General features: G+C 32.1%; 2 protein-coding genes and 1 long non-coding RNA gene across 3 annotated transcripts; 2 read left to right on the top strand and 1 right to left on the bottom strand.

The window, feature by feature from the left end:
* The first annotated feature begins 2,043 nt into the window (after positions 1-2,043).
* Positions 2,044-3,257, top strand: LOC106293787. Its single transcript, XR_001260636.1, has 2 exons — positions 2,044-2,889; positions 2,971-3,257. It is a non-coding gene; the product is annotated as an uncharacterized LOC106293787 (long non-coding RNA).
* Positions 3,258-3,936: 679 nt separating this feature from the next.
* LOC106344850 (glycine-rich protein DOT1-like) lies at positions 3,937-4,398 on the bottom strand. The gene has a single exon (XM_013784150.1). The coding sequence runs from the start codon at positions 4,396-4,398 to the stop codon at positions 3,937-3,939; it is 462 nt and encodes a 153-aa protein (XP_013639604.1).
* Positions 4,399-4,982: 584 nt separating this feature from the next.
* On the top strand, positions 4,983-6,845 carry LOC106292971 (uncharacterized protein At4g06744-like). The gene is made up of 2 exons (XM_013728645.1): positions 4,983-6,039; positions 6,198-6,845. Exons 1-2 carry the CDS (start codon positions 5,042-5,044, stop codon positions 6,769-6,771), a joined length of 1,572 nt encoding a protein of 523 aa, XP_013584099.1. The 5' UTR covers positions 4,983-5,041; the 3' UTR covers positions 6,772-6,845.
* Positions 6,846-16,701: the final 9,856 nt, after the last annotated feature.

The following is a 16,701-nucleotide window of genomic DNA, read 5'->3' as shown; positions in this document are numbered from 1 at the left end:
GGATGTTCGTTTACTGGAACAATATATAGCTCAAGAAGATATTCCGCTGATCCTGAGTTTGGCCATAAGCCCTACCCATCGACGTGATAAATTTTGCTGGAGCTACTCAAAGAATGGACAGTATACTGTTAAATCGGGGTATTGGGTTGCTACAAACTTGATGAGGGATGAGGAGGATTTAGAAGTTCTACAACCCAGCATTACAAAACTCCAAGCCTTTGCTTGGAAGGTAAAAGCGCCACAAAAGATCTGCCATCTTATATGGCAATTAATATCAGGACAAGTAGCGGTAACAAGGAATCTGGTACGCCGTAACATGCGATGCGACAATTATTGTCCAAGATGTGGAGCACCAGAAGAGACCGTTACTCATGCTATCTTTGAGTGTTTATCGGCCTTACAAGCATGGGAGTTATCATCAACGCCATCGAGCCCTGAAATCTTCCCAGTACCAAGTATTTACGCTAATATGGACTATCTTTTTTGGAGAAAGAATGGTATTATGGAGCCAGAAGACGATAGAGATCTTTATCCTTGGATAATTTGGTACATATGGAAAGCTAGAAATGATAAGTTGTTTAGAGGCATAAATAGAGATCCACTGGAACTAGTCAGGTATGCAGAGAGTGAGTGCCAAGCTTGGTACAACGCAAGAGACACTGAACCGATATTGCCACAGGTACAGACTAATGAAGAAACACAAGCCTTAAGCTTGGGTGATATTTGTATGGTGGATGGTTCATGGACCTCTACAGCTTAATTCAGTAGAATGGGATGGGTTTTGAAGGATACAATGGGGAAGATACAACTCATGGGATCAAGGAACTTGCAGAGGAGGGAGACAGCGTTACACTCGGAACTGGAAGCGCTACAGTGGGCAATGGAGAGCATGATACAGCACTCGTACTGTCAAAGGTTTGGGACGGACTGCAAGGACCTGATTGCGATGTTAGAACAGCCACAAGTTTGGCCCAACTTCTCAACAGAGCTGGAGATCATTCAAACTCTTTGGTTGTGTTTTTCAGACTTCAAGATCAGCTACTTCCCAAGGATGCAGAATGAGATTGCGGATTCGCTAGCTAAGAATGCACGTTTTTTTCATAGATCCTTATGTATTATTGGTTGTTCTATTCCGGTCTGGCTCCCCAGGCCACCTCAAGTTTGAGTAATAAAATAGTCGTTTGCCGTCAAAAAAAAGTATATATATATATATATAATTAATATATCTCTGAATTGACTAGATAGGCACTGTTGAGGGATCCCCCGCACTGTTGAAGTGAAATTGCCCGATTTCCAAAAAAAAAGATAAGGACAAGTCATATCGCCTTTACCTTAAAGTATGGATGTAACTCATCATAATTTGGCCCAACTTTTATTTGCCATTTTCTTCACGACTGTAAAAAGCACTTTAGGCGACATCAACTAGGCATCCACATGCATTAAATGTTACTTCAAACGAAAGTGCGTCTATTATTCTGAATTTCATAACCCATCAATCGAAAGCATATTGTATTTAACCATATATTTCTCTACAACTAAACCCGACTTGATTTGATTCAATCATCTAGAAACTCGATCTACTAGCAAGGAAGGATCCGGTAGTATACTCTTTCATTTAAAAAAAATTATGGGAACAAAAGCCTTACTGGATTTGAAAATTTCTAACACCTTGCATAAGAATCACCATATTTCCTTATTATCCCTTTGCTAAGTTAATTACAAAAACAAAAAATAATTACAAAAACAAAAAATAACTAATAACGATCATTTGAACTTGTTTTTGATCAAGATCTAAGGTTTAACAATTCTCTTGATCAAAAGAAATATGTTGACTTTTTTTCTTTTGAATACTAGGAAGTTAAACCTGTAATCTTCCAAATCTGAAACCAAAACATTCAAATATTAGCTTCGTCTTCCGTATAAACTTTTGACACAATGGCCAATGTCATTTTCAGTTGAATTAATGAACTATGATGGTATGTTAACCTTTTACTTCTAAGAGCAAGTCGATTGGAGGTCTTTTACAAGGGGTTCTTAGCAAAACTGAAAAAAAAAAAATCAAAAAGTCCAAAATAAAGAAGAACCGCCGCCTAAATTGGGTTTTTTAGAAATGGTAAGAAGCCCTAACGTGGCGCCTTGTGATTGGAAAACCCTCCCCCGTCAGTTGCTCTCTCTCTCTCCTTCGCCGCTCGACTTCTCCGTCTTCGCATGCAAAGCTCGTTTTCTCTCTAGAATCTCGTCTCCAATCTCGTTTCTCTCTCGAATCTCGTCTCCAATCTCGTTTACTCTCTCGAATCTCGTCTCAAATCTCGTTTCTCTCGAATCTCGTCTCGGACCTCGTCTCGATCTCCTTATCGGTAAGAAATCATTCTTTTGATTTGATCTTTATGTTACTGCTGTTTGTGATCCTCTGTTCTCTGTTCGTGGTCCTCTGTTCTTGTCTTCTTTCTCCTGAGGTTTGTGATAAAGATCACAAGAGAGAAGCTTCAAGAGAAGAAGATGAAGAAGAAGCGAGATAAGTTCGAACATCCCTTTCTCCTGCTGTCTCGATTTTGGTTTATGATGTCGATGAAAACTGATGTAGATTACTAGTAGAGTTTTGTTTGACTGTTGAAAAGATTGAATATTTTGCATAGAAACAGAGTCGGTTGGTTTGTTATAAGAAGTGTTGATGATGAATTGGTTAAGGGAATGATTAGCTGATCTTGAAGGTATGTGTTTTGGTCTGTTTTAGCTGATCTTGAAAGTGTCTGAATTTTATTTATTGGTGATGAGCATGTGTAGTCGGTTGTGAAGAAAATCTCTGGAAGGAAGTGGGGTTTTTGCAGTGGACAAGCTTGTATCTCTGTAGATTACGCTCTTGTAGAACAGAGTTTTGCGTCTTCTCTGGTAAGTTTACACACAAACGCAAACGCAAATGCAAATGCTGTTTTTTTAGTATCTCTAAGAGTTTGGTGATTTTTGTTATAGATTGAAACTTTGAAGCTGATGATAAGGTCTTTCTTCGGGGAAAACCCTAAAGAATCTGGATGTCTCTCTAGGATTGTTACCAAGAAACATTTTCAGAGATTGGCTCGTCTTCTTAATGATCCTGGTGTTCAAGCTTCAATCGTTTATGGTGGCTCCACCATTTTTCTCTGAGTGTAAAAGAACTTGTCTTTCCTTTTGGCAAACACCATTTCTCTCCGATTGTAAAAGCAAAACTTGTGTTTCCTTTTGTGTAATCATTTGTCTTAAAGCAAATACCATTTCTCTTATCATTTGCTCTGAACAAGAATCAACTACCAAATCAAATACCATTTCTCTTATCAATTTACAAGAATCAAATACCATTTCTCTTATTATTTTACAAGAATCAAATATCATTTCTTCTCATTATTTCTCTTCCAAATGTCTGTTTTTTCTTCTAATAATATTGAAGAGATGATGGATAAAAAGTTCGAGCAAATTTTTGATATGTTTTATGAAATTTTTATGTTTTAATATGTTTTATGTATTTTTTATTAAAAATTTTATGTATGCTTTTATTTTAATCATTCTAATTAAAAAAAATAAAAAATATTTAAGAACCCGTACGTGGTTCTTCCATTGGAGAAAGAAAAAAATATTTTAACTAACCAAAGTTCTTAACTTATCAAATCAACTTTAAACCTACTAATTTAATCATTAGAGCCCATTAGGGGTTCTAATAGATGGAGTTGGTCTTATTTTCTCTTCTTTTCTCAAAGCAATTTAAAAATTTTCTTTTCTTTACCACACATTCTACAATAATAAATTAATAAATGTACCCACCCACCATTTCCAAAATGATGTCCATAGTCCATAGACTTTAAAATTCTTTTAAGTCTTCTCATTTTCTCTTCTCTAAAACTAAAAGTCCCGCTATATATAGTCCCAACTCCCAAGCTTCTTCTCAAACTTCACCTCATAATTTTTCTAATCAATGGCTTCAATCTCTCTACTTCTTCTTTTTCTTTCACTTTTACAACTACATTGCACTCTATCTACTGGGAACAACCATATTATCCACAGAAAATCCTTAGAAATCATTTCCGGCAGGGGTGTCGGTGGATTTCCACCACCGTTACCTTCACCGCAACCAAAACCTGAAGCATGCCCTCCTCCACCGCCTCCTCCACGGCCACCGCCTCCACAACCTGAAGAATGCCCTCCTCCACCGCCTCCTCCACCGCAACCAAAACCTGAAGAATGCCCTCCTCCACCGCCTCCTCCACCGCAACCACAACCTGAAGAATGCCCTCCTCCACCTCCTCCTCCATGCCCTCCTCCACCGCAACCAAAACCTGAAGAATGCCCTCCTCCACCGCCGCTTAAAGCAAATACCATTTCTCTTATCATTTGCTCTGAACAAGAATCAACTACCAAATCAAATACCATTTCTCTTATCAATTTACAAGAATCAAATACCATTTCTCTTATTATTTTACAAGAATCAAATATCATTTCTTCTCATTATTTCTCTTCCAAATGTCTGTTTTTTCTTCTAATAATATTGAAGAGATGATGGATAAAAAGTTCGAGCAAATTTTTGATATGTTTTATGAAATTTTTATGTTTTAATATGTTTTATGTATTTTTTATTAAAAATTTTATGTATGCTTTTATTTTAATCATTCTAATTAAAAAAAATAAAAAATATTTAAGAACCCGTACGTGGTTCTTCCATTGGAGAAAGAAAAAAATATTTTAACTAACCAAAGTTCTTAACTTATCAAATCAACTTTAAACCTACTAATTTAATCATTAGAGCCCATTAGGGGTTCTAATAGATGGAGTTGGTCTTATTTTCTCTTCTTTTCTCAAAGCAATTTAAAAATTTTCTTTTCTTTACCACACATTCTACAATAATAAATTAATAAATGTACCCACCCACCATTTCCAAAATGATGTCCATAGTCCATAGACTTTAAAATTCTTTTAAGTCTTCTCATTTTCTCTTCTCTAAAACTAAAAGTCCCGCTATATATAGTCCCAACTCCCAAGCTTCTTCTCAAACTTCACCTCATAATTTTTCTAATCAATGGCTTCAATCTCTCTACTTCTTCTTTTTCTTTCACTTTTACAACTACATTGCACTCTATCTACTGGGAACAACCATATTATCCACAGAAAATCCTTAGAAATCATTTCCGGCAGGGGTGTCGGTGGATTTCCACCACCGTTACCTTCACCGCAACCAAAACCTGAAGCATGCCCTCCTCCACCGCCTCCTCCACCGCAACCAAAACCTGAAGAATGCCCTCCTCCACCTCCTCCTCCATGCCCTCCTCCACCGCAACCAAAACCTGAAGAATGCCCTCCTCCACCGCCGCCTCTTCCTCCTTCTCCTCCACCGCCTCCTCCTCCACCGCCTCCTCCTACACCCTCCCCCAAAACACCACCACTTCCTCCGCCGGAGTCGATACATTCACCACCCAAAGCACCGCCTAAACCACCGAAATCACCACCGCTGCCGCAACTAACTTTTGCGAGTCCACTACTAAAGAAAGTCTACCCAGTCCTCCAAGCTTTCAAGAAACTAGTCGAAGTCGATCCAAAGAACATTCTTGCTTCTTGGAATGGCTCCGACATTTGCGGCAAATACCGCGGACTTGAATGCGCTATATTCCCTGGAACGAAATATCAAGCAGTCGCCAGCGTCCAGTTTAACGGGTTTAACTTCTCCGGCAAGAAACTTCGATTAGATAACTTCCTCGACAAGTTAGAAACAGTCACCATCTTTCACGCAAACTCCAACAACTTCTTAGGCTCTGTCCCTAAAGTCAGCAACTTGAATTACTTATTCGAGCTTGACCTAAGCAACAACAAACTTACCGGAGAATTCCCAGCTTCTGTCTTAAAAGCAACGAATCTCACGTTTCTCGATCTCAGGTTCAATACTTTCTCCGGCTCTGTTCCACGTCAGGTCTTTAATCTCGATCTCGACGTCTTGTTCATCAACAACAACAATCTTGTTCAGAAACTTCCACACAATCTTGGCTCCATCACCGCTCTTTATCTCACATTCGCCAACAACAGGTTAGATTCCCGATTAATGTTATTGGGTAAATTAAAGTAGCTAAATTATTTTAATCTAAAGATTTATTTTAAAATTATTCATGGTCCCTGCCTATAGTATTTTAGAGTGGAAATTACTAAAGTAGCTATTATTAAAGTAGCTACTTTCTTTATGACAGGTTCACTGGTCCGATTCCTGCTAGTATAGGCAACATCAAGTACCTACAAGAAGTACTTTTCTTGAATAACCAGTTAACCGGATGCTTACCATATCAAATAGGCAAGCTAAACCGAGCCACTGTTTTTGATGTTGGGTATAACAACCTAACCGGTCCCATACCATATTCTTTCGGTTGCTTAGACAAGATGGAACAACTCAACTTAGCCAGAAACAAATTCTTTGGAACCATACCAGAGATCGTATGCGAGATTTCTAGTCTCAAAAACCTCTCCCTCTCCTATAATTTCTTCACTCAGGTCGGTCCAAAATGTAGGAATCTCATCAAGAAAAACATTCTCGACGTTTGTATGAATTGTATACTTGATCTTCCTAACCAGAAAACGCCACTGGAATGTGCTAACTTCTTCATGCAGAAACATATATGTCCTAATTCCAAGTCCATGTTTCGGATCCCTTGTGGTAAAAATCCCAACCGGGTCACACTGGATCAAGAACAGTTGGAGGAGGAACAAGCTCAAGCTTCTCCGATATCTTACTGGGCACTTAACCCAGACCGGATTCGAAACAGATAATTTTTCTTTGATGTATTATGGCGTGTTACAAGTGTTTATAAACACTATATGAACTGAGTAAATGATTTGTTCAAAAAAAAAAAAAAAAAAAAAACTGAATAAATGCATTTGTTAACTAGTTACGAATCATGACTTCAGATATATATATATATATATATATATATGAGAAATACCCTAGCATATCACTAAAAAAGTTTTTGGCACAAATATAGATTCTGATGATCAAAATGACCAAAATGTTTCATTAAAGAGGTAAATCCCCTGTATATTAATCTTGGAGCATTACAACATATTTTCGTAGCAACGTGTCATCACGAGAATGATTCTTAGAATTGTTAGAAAAATAAGTTGGTCCATATAAACATATACTATGTTTTTTATTAAATTAACTGTCAAATTCATTAGTAGTGTATAAAAGAATATTTTTTATTTCCTTAAATAAAAGGTACAGAATTATTTAATATGGTTAAAATATATATGATAATTAATGATTATAAATAATACATATTTGATAACAATTTTCTAACCTCTCTCTTTTATATTTAATTTTATACTATTAAAAAAAATAAACAAACACATTAAGCATATAATAAAAAAATTTAGATTTTTTCTTATATGTTATATTTTGAATTTTTAAAAACGTCTATAAATTACTAAAAATAGTAAAAGTCCTACTTTGAAAATTTAGTGATCAATGGTTTAAATTTTTTTTGTTCACGCAAGATACAAATGATGATCATATATCGTAGGGGTGGGCGTTTGGATACACGTCTGGGTTCGTATCGGATATTTTAGTATAAAGGTATAAAACCCGTTCTGATATTTCTACACTTCGAGCCGGGTTCGGGTATTTTATGTTCGGGTTTGGATATTTTGGGCCGGTTCGGATATTTAAATTTTGAAGAAAAAATAAATAAATGATTCATTTTAAGTTTTTTGTATTTAAAATATATTTTAACTGGTTTTCTATTTTTTTAAAAATTAAACTATTAATAGGTTTGGAAATAAAACTTTAAAAATATAAAGACACTAATTTAGTTGTTGTTTTGAAATTTTAGATGCAACTTTTGTTAATGCAAGAAATAAGAACTTGATATATATATTTAAGTGAGTAGCAAATAATTTTCTCCATAATTATATGTATATTATCTAATTTTGAGCAATAAACATCATTAATATTAATATTTTGAATAAAATGAGAGAAGTAAACTAGAAATATAGGGTTAAGTATGCTTATGTTTGGTTATCTTCGGATATTCATTCGAGTTCGGATATTACCCGTTTAGATTCAAATATTACCCGAACTGGTGAAATAAGTAATTTGTTTTGTTGTTTTAGAATTAGATAATTTTTAAGCTAGGGAATATATACTAGACAAACATTTATATTTCGAGTCTGCACTTATATTTTCTATAACAGTTTGATATATTAGATTTGTACACTAATCTATTAATATAGTTTGCAGGTGATTTTTTTCAAAATTTTGATTCTTAGATATGTATCTGGAGTGAAACTAATTTTTACAGATGTCCATTTTTTTTTAAATTGACACTTATTTAATTCACTGAATTCATAGAAGAAGTTAAAAAAAAAAACTTAACTCATATCAATAAAACAAAGACGAGAATGAAAGCATAATTTTTTAGAGGTAGAAAATGAATTCAGTTATGGAGAGTCAATAGTAAACAGATCGAGAGCAGAAAACCTAATCCTATTTCATCGTTATACAATCGATATTGCATATTTGGTTTTGGTGATTTGTGTCAGCCGCAAAACTTAATTTTTTGTGCATATAATGTTTTAAAAATAATTAAAATGAGATGTAAAAAGTAAACTCTTCAACAACGATAATATATTTAAGAGACCAACATTTGTATTCGTTATTTTATAATCGATAAAGATTGTAGTGTTGAAAACTGTTAAAACCATTTTATAAACAAAGACTATTATAAAATCTTACCCGCGCATGCGCACGGATTATCGTCTAGTATATGTTTATAATCGAAACTTTAGGGTTTAGATTTAAGGGGTGGAGATTTGGGATTAAGGTTTAAAATTTTATAAAATAAAAAATAAATATTAGAAATTTTAAAATAAAAATTTTAAAAATAGTTTCAAAAAGTATTTTCGAATTACAGAAAGAAAATTTGAAAAAAAAATAAATAAAAAAAAAATTTCAAAAAAAACAATTTAGAAAAAGTTTCGAATTTGAAAACATATAATTTAAAACTATAAAAAAAAATATTTTTTATCTTTTTATTTTTTATTTTTTTTATTTTTTTTATTTTTTTATATATCTAGAGTATTAATGTCGTTTTACCTATTAAATGAAACATTTTGGTCATTTTCCTCCTTGTGATCTATTTTTGTGACCAAAACTTGAAAATAGTATATTTAGGAGAATCGTCCTATATATATTCTTCAGAATAATTTTAGAACATCCACATGGTAGAGTATTTTAACTTAATATATATAATAATTTCATTGAAATGAATATCAAATAAGGTAAACTCCAAAAATAAAGATATTATAACTAAATTAACTTAATATCAATAATGATTTTTTGAAATTTAACTTAAAATAATCAATTATAACTGATATAACACATGATCTTCCAAATTTATTCCAAATGATATTGAAAAACATTCAAAAATAAAATATAAAATGTATAAGTTGAGGCTATAAATCATTGAGAATGTTCATATGTTATTTTAAAGCACCAAGAAGAAATGTCAAATCACCATTTTATTTCTTATTTAGAAAATTTTCAATATTTTTTAACAAAATAATTCTTTAATAAAATGGAAATAAAAAATTTAAATTTAGTACACAATAAAAAAAATATTATTAAATTAAATTAGTTTGAGATATGTCTTTAATATTTTGAAAATTAACATATAATTAACTAACAAACAATAAATCATAAATAATACAGGAATTTTAAATATGAAAGATAATATTAATTTAAACACACATAAAATATTCAATGTTGAGGCTATATATTATTTAAAGTGTTGCCGTATAATTTCTAATAATAATATATCAAATCAGCATCTTAATTTGACATCTTAAAGTATCAAAATTGCATAAAATTATTTCTTTCAGCATAAAATGAAAATCAAATAAAGTAAACAAACAAACAAAAGAACTTTTATTAAAGTAATTAATTTGAAATATAAGAAATTGCTTAAAATACCCTAAATTAGCTAGCACTTTTCAAAAATACACTCAATCAAAAATATTATAACATTTGGGTGTCAGGTTTAGTTAGTAATTATTATTGTTTAAGTTTTAGTATTTAGGAGATGGGGATGGGTTTATAAGCTTCTATAAATGTTTTAAAAATTATTATTAAACATTTATAAATGATTTAAGGGAGAGTTTAATATTTTATCATCAGTTTAAGGTACATATGAAAATAAATATTTTCAGGGTAAATTTGTAAAGTAATAGCTAACTTAAAGTAAATTTGATATTCCCCCTTCAAATAAAGGGAATGTTCATGTTTACCAAATTGTTGGCACCATTATTCATGTTCACCTTCACTAAATGGATATTTTCACAAACATATTCTTCATTAAAAAGCAAAAGACTCTTCTTATACACTTGCTTTATATATATAATAATAAATAATTATTTAAATAATTTTTTTTATAGTTTTCGAGTTATACGTTTTTAAATTCGAACTTTTTATAAAAAAAATTTGAAAATTTTCATTGAATCTTTTTTTTTCAAATTTTATTTAAACATTTTCTTGTGAAATTGCCTAAAATACAAGATTCATAATAGCAGTTTTTATGTTTACTTTAACCATTTTTACCCTCATTTTTTAAAGATTTAAAAGACATTTATAATCCTAGGATAAACTAATTGGTTTTTTTCAAATAGGATCTAAAATTTTCAAGTCAAACACAAAAATAACCCATACTTTTTTAAAACTTTATTTTTCCATATTCATCCTAAAAGTTTGAGTTATTTACAAAAATACCATTACTTTTTTCTTTTTTTTTTTGAAAATGAGTTTTTTACCTTATCATCATCATCTTCATTAAGTATTTACAATATTGTCATTGCCATCAATACACTAACCACCATGAACAACCAATTTGAAGCTCTTAACACACCAAAGTTTCAATTTTTACTCTTCATATCTCATTACTTATGCACACAAATCACATCTCTTTCACTCTCTTTAAATTCATCCAAAAAACCAAGATTTTGATTCCAAGTTTTGTAAGGTTCATAGAGACATTGGAGGTCATGATTGGTGGTCATTAACGATTGGGTAGCGCTTTTGTAGTGAAGTTATGGGTGCTTGGAGAAGCTAAGCAAGTCATCTCACAGGTTCAAGGTATGAAATCGTTTTATTTCTCAAATCTGTTCGTGAAGACTTTAAGAAGACTTCAGGAATACTTTCAAAAGACTTTGCTAGATGTGTTCTCCATCAAGAAGACTTCCCTAGAAGTCTTCTAAGTTTCCTTTATTAAAAAAAAATCCCAGAGAAGACTTCTCCAGAAGTCTTCTAGGATAAAAATGTTAATTTTGCAATTGACCGAAGTTTATCACAAATTTGACTTTTTATAGAAGACTTCTCATGAAGTTTTCTCGGAGAAAGCTCCTATAGAAGTCTTCTAAAAATTTTCCCAAAGTCTTCTCGCTGTCGCAAGAAGTCTGCGTGGGTTACTTTTGCAATTGAAAAATAATAGTAAAACATTTAATATTAGTGAGAAGACTTCTGGAAGAAGACTTCTTTCTGAAATTTTATTCCGGGTTTTTGGTAAAACATTTGGTTACGAGAGAAGACTTCTATAGAAGTCTTCCGTCAAATATAGTCAACTACAAAAGTATCTTAGGTAGACTTCTTGCGACATTGAGAAGACTTTGGGAACACTTTCAGAATATAGAAGTCTTCCCCAAGAAGTCTTCTATAAAAAGCCAAATTTCTGACAAACTTCGGTCAATTGTAAAACTAACATGTTTATACGAGAAGACTTCTCGAGAAGTTTTCTCTGACATTTTTGAGAATTTTTCAAATTAAAAAGTAAGCCAATATTTTCAAAAGAAGACTTCTTAAGATGTCTTCTGTAGAGTAGACTTCTTAAGAAGTATTCTTTTGTAAATTTAGAATTGCAAAAATGACCAAAATATAAGACTTCTGAAGGTAGTATTCTACGTCAATCTTATTAAACTTCAATTTTCTCCAAACTTAAAATAAAATTTTAATATTTTCTTGTTAATTCATGTTTATTAGTAAATATTGGGACTCATGAGTGGAATTCATAACTTAATTTGTGATAATTATTAGGTTATAAACATTCATCTTTATTAATGTTTCTAGCTAATCCGAGAAGACTTCTTAAGACTTCTACGTTTGTTTTTGTAAATTTTTTTATTTTCAAGAGTGTTAAGTAACTTCAAGATATGTTTTTTTTTTTTTTAAATCTGTTAAGTAACTTCAAGAATATCAAGTCATGTGGTTTAATGTGTTTTCTTAGATCATAAGATATACTTTTTAACTTTCATGAAATTTAAAATTTCAATTTTCACTTAGAATTTAAGTTTTCCACTTAAATTTTATTTTCTCGCTTAATTCACATTAAGTCTACGAAGAAGACTTCTTGAGAAGTCTTCCGAGTTCTCAAGAAGTATTCCGAGAAAACTTCTAAAGAAATCTACTGAAAGAAGACTTAACTTGTTCTCTCATTAACTTTTAAAGAACTTTCTTAAGAAGTCTTTTGTTATTGATAATGTTAAAGGAAGACTTTCCATAAGACTTTTAGTGAAGTCTTCCGAAAATTCTTCTAGTGATATGTATTGTTTGATCTTTTGTGAGTTTGACTAAGTTTTTTTGAGAAGTCTTCTCCTTTAGTTTTAGTAAATTTGACTAAATCTTTGTGTTGTTATAAGTGGGTAGAATGATTAAAATGTATCTTGCTATGTAGTATCAATAACTTCAATAATATTGTAGACATCAACATATTTACCAAATTATTTTCATCAACATCTTTTCAAGTTTACAAAAGAATTCACAATTAAAAGAATACACATAACAATCATAAAACATACCATACACAAAACTATTACAATTGGATCTTTAGACCATTCCTCGACATAGATAAGCTTCTATTCCACTTAAGTGACAAAAAAATTCAGAAGATTTCGGAAGACTTCGTAAGATTTCAGAAGACTTCGAAAGACTTCGTAAGATTTCAGAAGACTTCGGAAGACTTCACTTTAGCTTCAGAAGACTTTGGAAGACTTCATAAGATTTCAGAAGACTTCATAAGATTTCAGAAAACTTCGGAAGACTTCAGAAGACTTCCTAGTAAGTCTTCCAAGAAGTCTTTCAAAGTGTGACTCAGATCCGAAAAACTTGCATATTCAAAAACGTTCAAATGACATCAAAACAGAGAAAAACTTTTAAAATAAATTTTTGTATGCTTAAATAATAAATAAAACAATCACATTATATTGAATCTAAAACTTTTTGGAATCTAATATATAAAACACACAAAAACATATATTCAAAATTTATAGATCTACCTTTAAAATAGTGAAAGATGAGAACCATGTAATGAAAAACCTGTAGAACAAGATAAATTATTGAGAAATACATAAGAAAAAAAGAAAAAGAAAATTTAGTGTTTTCAAGTTCAAAGAGACTAGAGAGAGCTTATAGAGTTTTAGAGTGAGAAACATTACATTATTGTTCCAGCCATTTGAGAGGAAGATAGAAAATGTGTAAATTTTAGTTATATTGGGAGACAAAAAAATCCAAATTAGGTTAAATATTTTCAATTCAGAAGACTTCCAGAGAAGTCTTCAAAATCCTATATTTACTATTCACCGAGAAGACTTCTCCAGATGTTTTATAGTGCATTATTCTTATGGAAGACTTCTGTAAGACTTCGATTTATGCAGGAAGTCTACTTCTCTTAAGTCTTCTGAAGGTTTTCTGTAAGTCTTTCTGCATGTCTTCTTCTCTGTAAGTCTTCTACAGGTCTTCTAAACATATGTAGGTCAAATTAAAAAAAAAAATTAAAAAGATAAGATTTTAAATTCTAACTCTAAAAATACCAACAATACTATAAAATATGTTACCAAACCCTAAACCATAGGCTATCATGACTCAATCTACGTCCACTCATCTATGTTAAAATAATTTAATTTTAGTAAAACTAAATATTCATCATCTACATATGTTTATTAATACATGATTTTCGACCTTTTCCCTTTCAATTTTTATTTTATAAAATTAATTAATTATATTTAAGATCTAATATATGAGAAGACTTCTGGAAGACTTAGATTTAGGCGGGAACCATAAATTCTACAAAAGTTTAGGCGGGATATGTCCGAAGACTTGACTTCTTGGGATGTGTTATGTGAGTCTTCCAGACCCTATAATCAATAACTAAGCAAAAAACACATCCTTAAACTTAAAAGATACTTAGAAAATGCTTAAATTAAGTTATTAGATAGTCACTAAACACATATAAGTCAAATTAAAAAAGAAAAAAGATAACATTTCAAAATTTAACCCTAAAAATACGAACAATACTATAACATACGTTACCAAACCCTAAACCAAAGACTATCATGATATAATCTATATTCACTCGTCTATGTTAAAAATAATTAAATTTTAGTAAAACTAAATTATCATTATTTAGAAATGTTTATTAATACATGATTTCGATTTTAACCCTTTTAAAATATTTTTTATAAAAATTATTAATTACTTTTAAGATCTAACACATAATAAGACTTCCCCTGTTAGACTTCTGGAAGACTTCGATTTAGGCGGAAAACCTAAATTCTTCTAAAATTTAGTCGGGAACCCTAAATTCTTCTAAAATTTAGTCGGGAACCCTAAATTCTATTAAACTTTAGGCGGAATATGTCATAAGACTTTTTTGGGAAGTCTTTTGTGAGTTTTCCAGACCTTATAATTAAATAACTAATCAAAAAACACTTCATTAAACCTAAAAGATACTTAAACGTGTTTATAAATTTCAAATTTCAAAAAGAAAATTTCAATTTTTTTTTTAAAATACGGAAAAGAAAAATAAAAAAAAACGAAATTTATAAAAAGTTGAATTTGAAACATAACTTCGAAAACTATATAAAAAACTACTTCTTTTTTTACTTTTAATTATTTTTTATTTTTAAAATAATTATATATATATATATATATATATATGTATATATATATATATATTTATATAAAGCAAGGGTATAAGAGTCTTTTGACTCTTAATGAAGAAGGTATTTGTAAAAATGTCCATTTAATGAATGTAAACATGATTTTTTTTTGTCATCAATTTAAACAGACTCATACTGACTCTGCAAACCAAACTGGTAACTCTGCATCAATGTGAACGACGAAAGATGATTGTTTTCTAGCACTGCGTGCTAGACTATCCGCCTGAAAATTCTTCGTCCGAGGTACATGAATAATCTCTGAACTGAGGAAACTTATTTTCAAAGTCTTTATGTCTTCCAAATAACTTCCAAACCCCGGCCATTCTTCTGGTTCTGAAACCATCTTCACCAATTGAAAACAATCCGTGGCAAACGTGACCTGAAACTTATGTAAGTTCCTCATACACTCCATTGCCCATATCAGCGCTTCCATCTCCGGATGTATAGGTGATAGACTTGCCCGAATGTTTCTTGCCCCCATCAATCCATCAAAACCCTCGAGAGTCCTATACCAACCTTGCCCTGAATAAGGATCCTTATCTTTCCACGAACCGTCGATAAAACACCAGCGTCCTGTGATTATTGGAAGGTGCCTAACCTCCACTTACTGTGATGCTTGCTGCATGTTCAGCATATGTGCTTCAGTCCAAAGTGTTGATTCTGTTTCCGCTAGATTGAGCGTGTCTCTGGGATCAATGTCCAAATTACTCAAAACTTTCTTCTTCCTTCCTTTCCAAATGTACCATAATATCCACGCAAAGTGATGATCTTCCATTTTCGGGAAGACTCTCCATAAAAGATGATCCATATTTGTAAAGAGAGAACTAGTGGGGAAAATAGCTGGGTTTGATAGTATCTTGGATAGCGCTCAAACTTGACGCGCTGGAGGGCATTCAAAAAACACCTGATTTATTGATTCATTGCCAGCTCCGCATCTAGCACAACATATGTCTCCTTGTATTCCTCTCGCTTCCAAATTTTTCTTTACAGTTATGCACCCTGATACCATTTGCCATAAGAAATGCTTTATCTTCGGGGGGCATCGTACCTTCCAGCAAAACGCTTTTAAGATATCCACTGTGGGGCCAAAACTTTCTTGTGATTTTTCTTTATCCCGGTAGACCCGTTCTAATTGGTATCCTGATTTAACCGTGTATTTCCCATTATTTGTGAAGTGCCATCCATCCTATCCACCATCTGATTCCTACTCAGAGGTATGCTTTCGATAATTTTAGCATCCTGGGGATCCACCAAAGCCCGAATTGCTTGTGAATTCCATGTTCGTAAAGCTGGGTCAATGAAAAAGTCCATTGTAAGGTCCGGGTAAGTGTTATGTTGGTTTTTATTAGCTGGTCTCGGGCGAGTGGTTGGGAGCCATGGATCGTTCCATACAGATATAGATGACCATGTTCCCACCCTTTTGATTAGTGCTTTGCTAACCATAAATCTAGCAGATACAATACTCCTCCAACCATATGACGAGGAGTATGAACGGATCGGTTCTATGGGTGAGGCATTCTTGTAGTACCGTCCTTTGAAAACTCAAACAAATAAGGTATTTGGCTTCTCTATTAGACGCCATAATTGTTTTCCAAGCATAGCCGTGTTAAAATCAGTTAGGTCTTTAAAACCCAGACTGCCTTCGTCTTTATTTATGCATATTTTATCTCATATCTTCCAGTGCATGCCTTTTGTGCTCCCCCCTGGACTCCACCAAAATTGTGC

This window comes from Brassica oleracea, chromosome C5, assembly GCF_000695525.1.
Source record: "Brassica oleracea var. oleracea cultivar TO1000 chromosome C5, BOL, whole genome shotgun sequence".
Taxonomy (NCBI): Eukaryota; Viridiplantae; Streptophyta; class Magnoliopsida; order Brassicales; family Brassicaceae; genus Brassica; species Brassica oleracea.
The sequence above is the reverse complement of the archived record's forward strand: the minus strand, read 5'-3'. Positions and strand labels throughout refer to the sequence as shown.

Bases quoted from the DNA above. Each gene is read 5' to 3' on its own strand.
- LOC106344850 (XM_013784150.1), bottom strand. From the start codon at position 4,398: ATGGTATTTGATTTGGTAGTTGATTCTTGTTCAGAGCAAATGATAAGA.
- LOC106292971 (XM_013728645.1), top strand. From the start codon at position 5,042: ATGGCTTCAATCTCTCTACTTCTTCTTTTTCTTTCACTTTTACAACTA. The intron at 6,040-6,197 runs GTTAGATTCCCG...TCTTTATGACAG, and splicing joins CTCACATTCGCCAACAACAG to GTTCACTGGTCCGATTCCTG.